This window comes from Nothoprocta perdicaria, unplaced genomic scaffold, assembly GCF_003342845.1.
Source record: "Nothoprocta perdicaria isolate Ctin4 unplaced genomic scaffold, notPer1 scaffold_38, whole genome shotgun sequence".
Lineage (NCBI taxonomy): Eukaryota > Metazoa > Chordata > Aves > Tinamiformes > Tinamidae > Nothoprocta > Nothoprocta perdicaria.
In genome coordinates, this window is record NW_020455621.1 from 963872 (window position 1) to 977882 (window position 14011).

Sequence of the window (14011 nt, forward strand, 5' to 3'; positions counted from 1 at the left end):
AAAAAAAAAATAAAAGAGAGAGAGAAAGAAATATATCTTTAATTCTTTTCCATGTATATAATTACATTTAGTTCATGAAATACTGTCAAAGACTTTTTAGCTATTTCCCAACTCAATTGCAGTGTGTTTAAATGATACTTTTCCCCAAATTACTTTTTCAAGTCCATGTACCTTTTTGAGATACTATTTTTTTTTTTCTCACAATCATTATTCCATCCATTTATTAACAAAATTTGAGACAGAATATCTGAATTGGGAGACAGTGAATCAAATGCTCAGATTTCAAAACTAAGTATCAATTTGTGTGGATAATTGGAAGGCTTTTTGACATACTGTTAAAAGCAAATTTTTAACAGTTGAGCTTTCTACCTAAAACAATTTGAAGAACTCTTTTTCTACTTTTCAGTGACAGACAGTTTGGGTAACTAGTAAAATAGCTGCTGCTTTTTGACTTTCATGGTTAAAACGAGTTCATGTTGTGCTTGGGCTTGTACGTTTTTATGATAGCTTTTCGGTGTTGATGTGATCAATAAAGGCCATTTTCCCGCCACGTAAATGCAGTGCCTCTAGTAAAACACAGCAACTTGAAGCTGCAGAGCTACCCAAAGGGATTTTTTGAAGGGAAAAGATGAAAAATAATAATTTCTCCCTTCAGGTTTGAACAATTGTATGAACAGTCACATGACAAGAAGGCCTTTGTGACTGGACTTTCCCCCATCTCTTTAAGTGAAAAAGTAGGACTGACAAGTTCCAGGTGATACCTGGAGCACTTGGGCCAGCAGGTCCAATGTGCTGCCCCCACAGACAACTACATGGTCCTTGCCCCTTTTAAAAGGGTCGCAGAAAATCTGAAGAGGACACATTGTGTTTGTGCAGCAGTCCCCTCTGACAGGGGACTCAGAAAAGCAGCCCTCCATTGCAATGGCTAATACATCAGCCAGATGTATTAGTAGTTGCAGAACATGCTTTTTCTGACCCTAATAGATTTTAACCTTCTTTTTTTTAATTTATTTTTTTCACTTGCCTGAGCGTCCTAAGCAACCTTGCTTCAAAACATAAACAATTTAGGTGAGAGCTTTTGCTCTACCTCAAACAACAGACCAGAAACTTAGAGCTAGGCAGCCAACCCTGAGTGCTCTGTAACCTCCTCTCTTCACTTGCGCTCTCTTGTTCAGGTGGTGCATCGAGATTTGAAGCCAAGTAATATCCTCTACATGGATGAGTCAGGAAACCCGGATTCCATCAGGATCTGTGACTTCGGATTTGCCAAACAGCTGAGAGCAGAGAACGGGCTGCTCATGACTCCGTGTTACACGGCCAACTTTGTCGCCCCCGAGGTATGATTGCAGGCTGTGGCCAGTGAGCGTGTCCTAGAAAGCCATCTTCTGGATCTCTCCCTCTTTCTGTCCCTGCCTTCTAGAGAGAAGCAAGCACAAATCAGGCCACAAAGACTTTCACAGCATCTATTACAGATATTACAATATTACAGCATATGTTTGCTATTCCTGTCCATCTTTTCAGGCCACTTGTTTTCCTGACGCCAGAAGCCAGTGTCTGTCTGAGACTGACGTACACAATACTTTGGCATATTACCCTAGGATAAATGCCRTTTTTTAATGGAGCTGCTTAGGGAACTAAGAGTACCCACCCTCTTTAGGTCACTGTGTCACAGCAGAATAAGGCTTACAGGGGAAATCTTGCTATCAGGAATGAGGACCCAAAGAAAACTCCATGCATGAAATGCTCACTCCACTGAAGTCACTGGGAGCTCTACTSTGCACTTCACTGAGCTAAAGCAACATGTTTCCTCTTAAGCTTTGCTAGCACTGTCCTCCCTGTGACAGGGTATGAAGATACTATATTAAAGAAGGTTGTTTGGCACTTGAAACTCTCATCTGCCAGGCCTACCTGCCTGTCCTTACTCTCATTTTGGAAATAGTAGCTGAATTAGTTTGTGGTGTCAAATCTCTGACCTTTCTTTCTCTACCAGTTTCTTACATATTTATTCTGTGGAGCTGCTTATGCTCTGCTTAAATAGTGGATCAGAACTGAGCTACCTCTCCTTTTTTTTTTAATTTCTACTAAACTGCAATAGCTCATGGTTCACATGCCTCCCAAACCGCAGTAGCTGCCAGCTGCCCTGGCAGCACCTGTGTGAGACGGGCAAGTGCTGCTTTCCCGTTTCGACAAGTGATCAAGTGAGGCAGCCTAAGCAGCTTGCCCCAAGCAAGCGGAGAGCCTTGCTTGTCTGCTGCCTTCCAGGGAAGTACTAACAGGCTGATTTCCTGGAGAGATGTCTCTTTGTTGTAATGATGTGTGTTAACAATTTTGCATTGTGATGTAGATTAACAATTTGTACAGCTTTTCAATATACAGTTCTGCTTATGGTTCTTAAAACAATAGACAAAGCCTATCCACTACGATGAAGTATCACTTTCTTTCAGGTGTTATCATTCAGCAGTTTTTATTGCCCGCCACTCCCACCATCCAGTGTTCCTCTGTGTAGTATGTAACTTCAAAGTGAAAAATGGGATGAATTCTCTGTATATTATCGTTTTCTGATACCCAAAGATACAGATATCATAGGCCTCCAGTATCAGGAAGAGAATTTGTTGAATGGAGAGCACTGCTAGAGTCAGTATAAATTCAAAGAAGACTTTTTTTCAGTAAAAATCTTCTGCTGACAAATTAATTCATTTTGTTGTTTTATAGCTGTTCATTTGAGTTTTCATTCTAGAAATTGGAATGAGCTGTTTAAAAAATATCAAAATTAATAAAAATATTTTGTGGCATCATAGCAGTTCATTTTCTAGACCAAAAATTAGTCAAGCCTGTAAGAATTAAAATAGGCACATTTTCTCCAAGATACAGTGTATCTAAAACAGATATATATATATATATATATATATATTTCATGAGAGGCTATTTTGTATAGCTCCTATAATCACAAATTTTGCCAGGTTGAATTCTAGGGATTTGAACTGAAAACAGAAATCACACACCCAGATGTTTGCAATGAGTAAGAGAGGTCCTGCTATGGATATGGAGTGTTGGAGATTACCTGAAACCTTGCCAGAACTGATGGAGAGCTTACATGAAGCCTGAAGAGCTTTTAGATTTTGCTTGTGACACAATGTGGCCCTCCAGCCTGGACTTGACTTCTGCCTTCTCTGTCTCAGCCCCACTTCACTCTCTGCAATATGGGGKTTTTTTTGCAGAAACCAAACGAGAAGATGGGAAGTCAGTTGAGCGGATGACACAGGAGGGCAGTGGCAGAGGAGTGATAACACGTTTGCACACGGAAATCTGCCTTTATTTTGGAAACATTTAATTTGGGGGTAAGAGGAGAGGACATGAGAAATGATGAAAACTGCCCAAGAGAAAGCTGCAGTCTGCCACCTAGTGCCAATGATGCTGTTTGCAGAGAGGGAATGGCAAGGTTCAGCCAGGAGGAAAAATAAAGGACGGTGTTTCCCTCCTAATGCTGCAAGGTCCTTTTGGTAAAGTAAGAAGCCCTTATTCTTCAGTTTTAATTGAAGTATCAGGAAGAAATACTGCATTGGCACTTGAAAGTGCCAAGATTTTTTTTTCTCTCTTCTACTCATTCATTTCCCTACTTGGGTCACAACTGCAAGCAGAACGTGGCGGAGAAAAATTTCTTTCCAGAACCTTGTTAATGCAATAGTACAAAATGCAGAGAGGTGGGAGAGTTTTGGATAAACATCTGAGCCCTCGTCAGAACTGGCTGAGCCCAGATGAAGACCAGCCCTTGTYGCTGAAAGCCCCGTCGTGTGGAGCACGGAGCCGGCTCGTAGCCGTGCATCAAATCCCACGGACTTCTCTAGCTCACCACAGAGCCCTTCCTTCATGGTATATTCCTCAGTTCCCTCTAGGGCAGTGCAACCCCACATATTTTGCAAAGCTCTATCACTGTCTGATTTGTTTTTAAGAGAAATGCTTGTTATTGTTTGATAGGATCTAGCCACTCAACCCCATGCACTCAACTTCCAGTGCTCGCTCCTGCCCGCTCAGTGTTCTGATTTAAGCACTTTTTTTAAGCATTTTTTTCTGAGTTGCATAAAGCTGCTAGACACCTTTTAAAATAGCAGYGATCTTACAGATTAAGCAAATGAATTTAGCAAATGGCAAAGCAAATTTTCTCAGAAAAGATCTATGTAACAGAGGGAGGATGAATGCAAGGACTTAAGAAACAGACACAAATAAATTGACATAGAGAATAAACGTAAAGTGGAAGAAAGAGAGGCAGAAGCAGGATTACCAGGAACATAAACAGGAGGAAATGCTGGCTTTTTGTACAGCTTTTTTTTTACAGGGTAACAAATGTTTGCTCAGCAGCATACCTGGCAGATGGTTGCTACTACTAATTATTTGTAAAATCTGTTGAGGCAACATCTTCTGATGTGCTTTGGTTTTGGTTTTGGGGTGGTTTTTTTTTTTTTTTTTTTTTTTTTTTTTTTTTTTTTTTTTTGCTTTTTTTCTGCTTCAAAATAGATGAACTTCAAAAAACTTCAAAACAGATGAAATCACTGCAGAGTAATAAGGCTTTGGGTCAGAAAAAGACCCATGGAATGTGTCCATTCCTCTGCAAAAACTCTCCTGATCAAGATAGAGGACAAGACCCTTCTGATGTGTCAGGACTGAAGTTAAATAAACAGAGCAGTTGTTCACTTTTCAAAGAAATTAAGATCTAGGGGTTGTCCATGACCTCTTATGAGCCAAGGAAAAGTAAATTTTTCCCCTAATCTCATCAGTTGCTGGCTCAGTTAGTGACTTCATTTTCACATGGACCTGCAGTACCTCAAATAGGCATTTCTTCTGGTACACATTAACATAAATGAAATCCAGATTATGTCCTTACTGCTCCAGCCAATATTGAGCAGATCTCTGGCAGATCCTGCTGAGCACCGGGAAGTTTGTTTTTCCCATAGGGAGAAGTATCACCTTCCCCACAGTATCTGTTAAGCCCGGTATAAATGTAACCACTTTTCTTAGTAAAATACACAGCAAGTCATTCAGTTTTCTTTTTAGTACATCTTCACTAGTCTGACATCAAATGTGAGTCAGCATCCATGTACCCTATCAGATCCAAATAAAAGCCTGCTTATCATTGTCAGCCAAGCCTGCATTTATTGCACCCATAGTGTTTTTAGTAGCCCCTGCTTTAGGAGATKATGTTTGAAAGTATTAAATAGCTTTTTTTAGTTTGAAGTATAGCTAATTAGCTATACTAGTTATACTAGTTTGAAATATAGCTAATTAGCTATATTTTAAAGGATGTATTTTTCAAAGATGAAGTAAGCAGAGGAGGTTAGTTCGCTTGTTGCTTTGGGTGCTCAGAGAGAGTCCAGGGCCCACCAGCAAACAGCATCAGAGGTCACAGTTAAGCTGGACTTGCATCCTGGCTAGCGAGCTCCCGTCCAGGTTTGACCTCACTCCCACACCATCGCCAAACACTTGGCTCCAAAACCAGCCATCTGTTCAGTGCAGACACAGGGGCGAGCTCTGAAAGTGTCAGCAGATCAGAACCACGGCTCGGTGCCTCTGTAAGCCCAGAAGGTGAAAATCCGTGACTGTGGCATCATTTATTTTTCGCTTGCTTTTCTTCACGTAGGTCCTTAAACGCCAAGGTTACGATGCAGCTTGTGACATCTGGAGCTTAGGAATCCTCCTGTACACCATGTTGGCCGGGTAAGTGAAGACGTTTTCCTGGGGCAGCAGCCCCCAGTGGCCACAGTTCCACACTGAGGCCACAGTTCCACACTGTGGCCCCAGTGGCCCCAGTGGCCACAGTTCCACACTGCTCGAGGCCAGAACGGAGTCAGAGAAACAGACACTGAACTGTCCGACCACCTTGGAGAAATGTCGCCAGTTGTGTGGGGCAACAAAATAGATGGCAAGATCTAGAGGTACACAAAGTTTTTCAAAAAGTACCTTTGATGTTTTACAAGTAGCTTAGGTGCTTAATAGCCTTTATCCTGTAAGTTTTCACTAAGGCTTAGATTCCTAAAAGGGTCGTTCGCTTAAGCAGTATAGAAGTTTTACACTAGGAGAATAACGTAGAAGCCACATAGTTCAAGTCCCAAAATGTTCATCTCCTCTGTAAGAGAAGATGTATCCATTTCTGTTACTACACGTATGTATTCTGTACAGTTTTGTTCTTCCTTTTCTTCTGTTCTTATTGAGGTTCATGAATACCTTTAATAGCTAAAAAATAAAAAAAAAAATCAAACAGTGTATWCAGATGGTATTTGAAGAATATGTTGCAGAGAGAGTAGAAAGTAAACAGACAGACCAAGAACAGCAACAGCAACAGGCAGTGGGAATTGGGGTGGGGAAGGAGTGGGGAGGACTACCAGGAAAAGATAAACCTTCTGGTGTGTTGGCTAACACGAAATATTGGCACAAAAAGGCTCAAAGAAAGAGAGACTGAAACAAGCAGAGAATGATAAGAATAAGATGCCGGGCTGAATGGGAAACACAGTGTGCATGCCCAGTCCTGAATGATGAAGTCCCTGGAAATGTTGGATTTCACTTATCTTGCTGGCAGCAGGGTAAGGTACCTGCACATTTATTATAACTATGTGCAGCTTGAAACTTTTCCATGACCTCTGGCAGCTCTTAAATCTACTTCATGATCACTGAGCCATGGGAAAAAAGCTTGGATTCTTTCCTAGATTTATAGAGAAAACAAACACTAAGATCCTRCCTTGCTGTTACTTACGTTCTTGCCTCACGTGCTGTAGAAAAAGTGCCAGGAGTTTCTRTCCCATCTGTTTTGTTCCTGAGTGCAAGTGTGTTCAGCATTAGCTGAAATACAGTGGGACTCTCTTGARCAGTCTCCCACTCTGTCAAGATTTCTGAAAACCTTGTTTCTGCCTGGCTAACACCATGGATTTGCACTGAGGTACAACTGGAATCAGTAAAATATAACCAAACGCATTGCCCCAAACCAGATCATTTGACTGATTGTAATTTGTGGGGTTTTTTTTTGCTTAAAAATGTGATTCTAAAGAAGAAACCCAAGTATACTAGAAATTGAAATACAAACTGTACAAGGAACTTAGTGGATATTAAATCTACCAATAGGTTCTGTTAACTTGTACCTCACTTTTTTCCTACTCTTAGAAGAAAAAATAAGAATAAAGCAAACAAGTGACAGGTGATTGYTCTTTAAGCACCRTTACTGCAYTTAGGGAATACCAAGGATAAGAAGSATATCCCTGTATCCTTCCTAGAGAATGGGAGGGCGGTTGGCRTGGTGAGCRGTGAGATCTCAAGCTCAATGTCAGTCTCAAGAGTACTAATGCTTTGCTTAGGACACGGTGCAGTGCTTTAGGCAGCAGGATACCTAATCCAAGCTAACAACAACCTCGTGGCACAAGAAGACAGCRTCTGTCATGTGAACTGACCATTGCCCACACCCTGTGCCTTATTCCCTGCGACCTCCAGGAGCAGGTGGGGACAGACTGTGATGTTTTAGGTAGCACTTAGCTCTCTGCACATCCCTGTTGACAGATGCTCTTTTCTGCTCTCATTTTGGGATAACAGAAAGGAGGAAAAAAAAAAAAAAAGTTTGGAGCTTTCTTCTCCTGTGCATAAAATTTTAATACAAGGAATCATTGCACTCTAGTTTGAATGAAAATGGAACTGCCATTTCCATGGTCTGTTCTAAAATGAAATTCCTGTTGTTATCTGTTGTAGTTAACATTAGATGCTAGAAACGATAGACTTGCAAATTACCGTATTTTTGTTTTTTGTTATTTTTTAATAGTTTCACTCCTTTTGCAAATGGACCAGATGACACYCCAGAGGAGATTCTTGCCAGGATTGGCAGTGGCAAATACGCACTTACAGGGGGAAACTGGGATTCAGTATCTGATACTGCAAAGGTCAGCAGGCGTTTTGATACTTTYCTTGTTCTCTTAAATGGATTGGCAATCTGGTACACTGAAGTACCAAATTATTTCTGAGTGCCTTCTGAAATAAGTTGCTTGTTTATGTTTAAATTGCCCTGCATGAAATATTCTTATTCGTTAAATTAAGGCATAATATAGCATYATCAATTAGGAATATTTTTAATATTAAAATAGTGCAGAACTTTTTGATTGAACTCAACTTTTAAAATAAGCGTAGGTTAATCAGTGCTTTAAACTCATGATCTGTTTTGAATCATGTTTTTCACAATGAAAAGATTGACCTCAAGGTTAATCACAAGCAGGAAATTCCTAAGCCAGTTCTTTTTGCTCATGTGCTCTCCCTAGCCCATAGGGCTGGATGCCCATCAGGAACTCCAGGAGCAGGGATTCGGTGGGAGCTGAGTCTGTGGGGCCTCAACCTGTGCACTAGTCTGTGAGATAGACAGATGGTCAGGACTGTCTTCCTGGGATGGGCGAATTTGCAGTTGTCTGGTATTAATCAGAAACTTTGACAGGTTTTATACATCCCCACAAGAGATTTCAGTATAAATAACTGGTAGTTTCCTATGGAAGAACACTGACATATTCCATCACAAAACATGAGGGAGATGCAGTAACTTAATCGTCTTGCTACCAACACGTATGAGCCTTGTTATCAGACAGACAGATTTTTATCAAATGACCAGTTTTGAAATTAAGATGTTCAAATATGGTAGAACTGATCTTACTGATTTTAGCCACCTGTATTTTAGATTTCTGTTTTAAGCTTGTCTTTCGAGAATGCTTTGCAGCCAATGAGATGGCTCAAATTGGCATCCTCTTTAGCTAGATTTATTCAGCCCTATGAAGTCACCAGTAATTGTTGACACTCACTCAGTAGGCTGAATATTATTCCAGATTATCTTCTAACTGGATTGTCTGTTGAGAATTGAACATGACAGTTGAAAATTTTGAAAATCAAACTTCAAACTTAAAAATTATAAAACGTATATAAAAGCATCCCCTTCTGTATTGATAGGCTGGTGATGGCACTGCCATGGGGAAGATCTTAGTAAAACCTAAATTGTTATTAATTATTTTTTCCCTTTTACTGTTTTCTTCCTTTTAAACCCAGGATATTGTGTCTAAGATGCTTCATGTAGACCCTCATCAGCGCCTCACAGCAGTTCAAGTATTAAGACATCCATGGATAGTGAACAGGGAGTATCTGTCTCAAAATCAGCTCAGCAGACAGGATGTCCACCTGGTGAAGGTATATCCAACACTCCTGAATCTTCTTTTCTTGTGAGCTGTGATTTGTGCAAATAACCTAGAAAGAGAGAGAGGGCTTGTGAATATTATTTGCCACAGAGGTCAGATTTAACAGGCCAGTGTATTAACAGAAAAGCTTTCTGACCGATCATCTACTGARCTTCCAGCTGTTTACTACAGTACTAAACTAGTGGGACTCTGTGCATGCAGCACTGCCTACCACTGTGAATCAGAGACACTCAGCTGTTGGCCAGTCTCTACATCATTGTCATTTCATGAACATTTTCCATTCATCCAGGGGGTTGAATAGGAAAAGGCAGGGGAAAAGGCATCAAAAGAACCGACCTTTAGCGCAGCATTTTCTCTTCTTTATTTTACAGGGTGCAATGGCAGCCACTTACTTTGCTTTAAATCGGACACCTCAGGCACCAAGGCTGGAGCCTGTATTGTCCTCCAATTTGGCGCAGCGGAGGGGCATGAAAAGACTTACCTCAACCAGGTTGTAGCAGTACCCCSAAATGCCTCTCTGAAAACCCACAGCTTATTATTTGAGAAGTCCATCTTCACTCGGTTAGTAGAACTTTCATGGACAGCTTGCACATGAAGTCACCAGAAGGAGCAGAAGCCCACCATAAGGCAAGGTTCTCCTTTGCTCTGTCATTTCTTTTACATTCCAGACAGGATCCTAAGTTCAACAGGCTCTCAAAGATGTGCCAATTTTGCCAGTAGCTCTATTTCCTTACTGAGAGAAAGCCAAATAAAGTAGAGGCATTCCATCCTTTCCACCCATGGAAATACTATTTTGGAGTCCTTAAGATGTTCCTGAGAACATAATATTCATTTTGTTTCTGAAGAAAAGCACTTTCTGCTCTGAAGAATGCAGTTGGGTTTGAATACTCAGCTGCTGCAGTGGACTGTATGAAGAAATGGCTCATGCCAGTCACCAGTAAACATCTGCTCATCTGCTGTAAATGGAGCTCCCCCCAGCAAGAGCGAAGGCTGCGAAGACACATATATACCTTACACCTTACTTGAAACACGTGCTATCCAACATGAAGATGGAAGAGTTATCAGTGGAGAAAMCCCCTTCTGATTCCAACAAGTATTTTGCACTTTGCAGCTGCCCCCTGCGAAAGAGAGTCAGCGGTGTCCTGGGAGCGTGTGCCACGAGCCCTGATTTACACAGAACTTGGGCCTTTCAAGAGCAGAAAATCTCTGAGGAACATGGTCCTCTGAGGAGATTACTGGAACTTAGGAGGCTGTGGGAAAGCATCTGCTCAAAGCAGTGTGAGTAGGAGCCTGTGGTTTGGGGAGGAGACATATCTGGTCTCCGCCACATCCTGCTAGCACAAGGAGGCCTAGGAAAACTAGACGAGAGAGCTGGGAAGCCAAAAAGCCAAGGAGACTCTTGGGTGAGTCTCAGGACAGAGACAGTCTCAGGACGCTGGGATTCCCTCTGAAGGTGTCAGAAGGTCCTTCTTCCTTCTTGTGTGGGTGATGCCCTGGGCTGGGAATGAGCACGGCCGTGCCCGTGGAGCCGCTGCGGCCRCCCCACATCCGCGCCCGCCGCCCTGAAGGAACCGCGGCCCCGGCGGGTCTTCATTCGCTGTCCTTCCTTCCCTGGCTGCCCACCTGAATCCCGGAGTCCCGGAACACTCCGCAGCGCTTCCTGGCTCCTCCGCCCTAGCGGCGCCCGATGGCCTGTGCTGTGTGAGTGCAACGAGCACCCACTGCCCAGGAGCCCACCCGACTGCGCRACAAGCTCGAATGCTGCTGACTTAGGAGAAGAAACAGGAGGCACCATGCTTACATACACACATATGCATACATATATGTGTGTGTGTGACAGAAATTCTGTACCCCAATATCTGTATTTTTCAGGTATAGGGAAAGAAAACTTTATTGAAAAAAGTCTTAGGAAAATGGACCTTTTCTCATTCTGATTTCAAAGAAACCGGGCAAGGTTTGTGATGCTGGATGATTTTTTTATTCTTTTTTGTAACCATCTTGGCTTATGGTGGTCACGAACTGATCTGGATTCTTTTTAGTGTTTTTGTTAATTTTCTTTTCCAAGTGAGTTTTGTCACCTCAAATGCTTTGTGGGAGCAGCTAATGTGCTGCTAGTGTCTTTTTCTGTTGTGAAAGGAACAGAGAAACACGTGAACATGGAACATCATGTGCTTGGAGATTTTGATTTTTCTTGCTGGGCAAGCTTGTGCATCTGGGTGTTGAACTGGACTCTCCAGATCATTGCCTCAGAGTGTCCRAGAGAGCAAGGAGTTGGCATTTGCTACATAGCAATGTGCTTTCTAAAACTACCTTACGTTTTCTTGTCGATCTTTATGCTTGTTTGCATTAGTCTATTTTTAAATTTAAATTTATTCTTAATAATTTAAACCAATATTTAATGTTCAGGTTTATGTGCTGTGCACACGGGGACGCTGCGAAGCAGCTCTCCTTGAAGCCTTTCTCCTTTTTTAGGATAAACAATGCTGTGGAAATTCASACAATGAATAAATTGGCTAGAATCCATGTGTGCAGACATGCACAGGTGTTTGTCCGTGTCTCTGTGCACAGCAGCCCTTATTCTTTGCTCCGGCTAAGCTGTGCTCAGGATCAGCTTTTTGCTGCCTTTACACTTCCCCTCTTGGTAGAGTTTAATGGAAGTCTTGCATCTTTCTGCTGTCCACACACACTGAGAGGCCAGTGCAGGTCTCTCTCTCTGGATTTCTGTCTTGGAGCAAAGCAAGATGGGCACAAAGATGCTAAGGTGAATCTGGATTTTTGGACGTCCCAGTGTATTTGTGATATTTAAAAAAGAAAATGTATTTTTAATGACCAGTGTAATTGTACTGTATATGGACAGAAAGAGTGTTGTAAATAAGATGTACAGCTTTTATCTCTCCCTAAGACTTCYCAGTCATCTTTCTTTGCTTAAGTTTGCTTTCTGTTCATAACCAATGGGAACAGCAGGTCTATCAAAGCTAGATCCCTCTTAACATACTCAGTCTTCATTTTCTGATCATTTTTTAAAATCCGTAGTGATGTCCTAGGCCAGGCTTACAGGACGTCACTGCTCCAGGAGTGTCAGGAGTTCCATGTTGGAATCCATTCCTAAGTTCACCCTTCCAAACCCGCCAGCTATTGGCCATCCAAAGACTGGGCCAGCTGCAGTTGTTGCCTGTACGAGCCCAATGTTTTATGCTCATTAATTGCTTTACTTTATAAACAACATACAAACGGGACACGGTGGGTTTTGCTTATCAGGAGTTTCCTGCCAGAGGTTTGCACGTGTGTGTGTGTGTGTGTGTGTGTGCGGGGGTGTGTGTGTGTGTGTGTGTGTGTGTGTGTGTGTGTGTGTGTCTGTGTGTTGATGTGTGTGTGTGTCTGTGTGTGTGTTGAGGTGTGTGCGGGTGTGCGGGTGTGTGTGTTGATGTGTGTGCGGGTGTGTGCGGGTGTGCGGGTGTGTGTGTGTGTTGAGGGGTGTGCGGGTGTTTGGGCGTCAGCCGGCGCCGATGGGGGCACAGGGGCCGCCCCGGCTCCTCCCCGCCCGGGACCGCCACGGCCTCGGCCCCGAGGAGCCCGGCGAGGCCCTCGGACCCGTTTCGGTCACCGTGAGCCCAGTTAAACCCTTCCCACAGCCGCTCTTGCGGCTCCAGCGCCCCTGGATGCAGCACATCCAAGGGAAGGCGGCTGCTGGCCGCGGGGCAGGAATCAGCACTGGCCCGCGTGGGGCAGTTCCCCCAGCACGGCGGGGCACGGAAGGTGCACGGCCCCGGCCCGGGTGCCAGCACGGCTGCTTTGGCCCCAGCGCCTCCTTCCTGGGCTCCTTGCCGAGGTGGCGGAGCGCAACCCCTTCACTGAAGGGGAAAAACAACAAAGAAAAAGGCTTAGGCGCTCTATTTGAGTAAATATTTTTAACCTTTAGGGGATTTTACTAGGTGTTATATACTAACCCGTGTAAGCCCCAAAATCACTTTGAATTAGGAAATTCCACCTCGCTGGCCGTTAGCCCACAGGGCGGCCGAGCGCCCGGCGCCACTGAAACCCCAACAGGGCAGCCCGGTTCCTGCGGCGCGCGGAGCCGGGAGGGCCCGTGGCACACGGCGGCGCCGGGAGCGCCCGGGGCTCCCATTGGGAAGGCCCATGGCACACAGCAGCAGCGCCGTGGCCGGGAGCGCCCAGGGCTCCCATCGGGAACGGCCATGGCACACGGCGGTGCTGGGAGCGCCCAGGACTCCCATCGGGAACGGCCATGGCACACGGCGGTGCCGGGAGCGCCCAGGACTCCCATCGGGAAGGCCCATGGCACACGGCAGCGGCGCCGCGGCCGGAGCGCCAGGGCGGAGCAGCCGCCCGTGCCCCACATGGGGCAGCGCCTGCCCCATGGGCGCCCCCCGGCCCTGCTGGCCCCATGGAGCCGCGGCCCTCGCGCTGCCCAGGCGCGTGGAGGCCGCCCCGGCCCCGGGGGTTGGCAGGGCCTGGCGGCCGCCGCTCCCTTTCCTAAAGCGGGATTTAAGGGCAGCAAGAGGTGGTAAGGCCTCCAGGAGGAAAGCAATAGATGCTAATGTGCTTYTCCAGCATGGATGGATGTCCCGGGSTGCTGGGAACAAGGCGGGCACAGGGAGCTGCCAAAGCGGCCGGTGTGCCTGGACCTCGTGTCCCTGGGCTTCGCCTAGGCCGGGCTGGTGTAAGAGAGGCCCCAAGCTGATGTGAGAGCTGGGGCTCCATTCAGACAGGCTTACGCTTGAGCTTGGAAGGCAGCGAGTCCGCTGGCTTAGAGGGCGGATCAGACTCTTGCAATTCATTAGCGTGGAAACATT

At 44.6% G+C, this 14011-nt stretch overlaps 1 protein-coding gene across 1 annotated transcript in view; it reads left to right on the top strand.

The window, feature by feature from the left end:
- The window catches only part of RPS6KA2 (ribosomal protein S6 kinase A2), a 153916-nt gene extending 143344 nt beyond the window's left edge, over positions 1 to 10572 (top strand). Inside the window, exons 17-21 of the mRNA XM_026044739.1 lie at positions 1176 to 1337; positions 5633 to 5709; positions 7793 to 7910; positions 9052 to 9189; positions 9569 to 10572. Coding sequence (XP_025900524.1) covers positions 1176 to 1337; positions 5633 to 5709; positions 7793 to 7910; positions 9052 to 9189; positions 9569 to 9694 — 621 coding nt within the window. The 3' untranslated portion in view covers positions 9695 to 10572. The remainder of the gene's footprint in view (positions 1 to 1175; positions 1338 to 5632; positions 5710 to 7792; positions 7911 to 9051; positions 9190 to 9568) is intronic.
- Positions 10573 to 14011: the final 3439 nt, after the last annotated feature.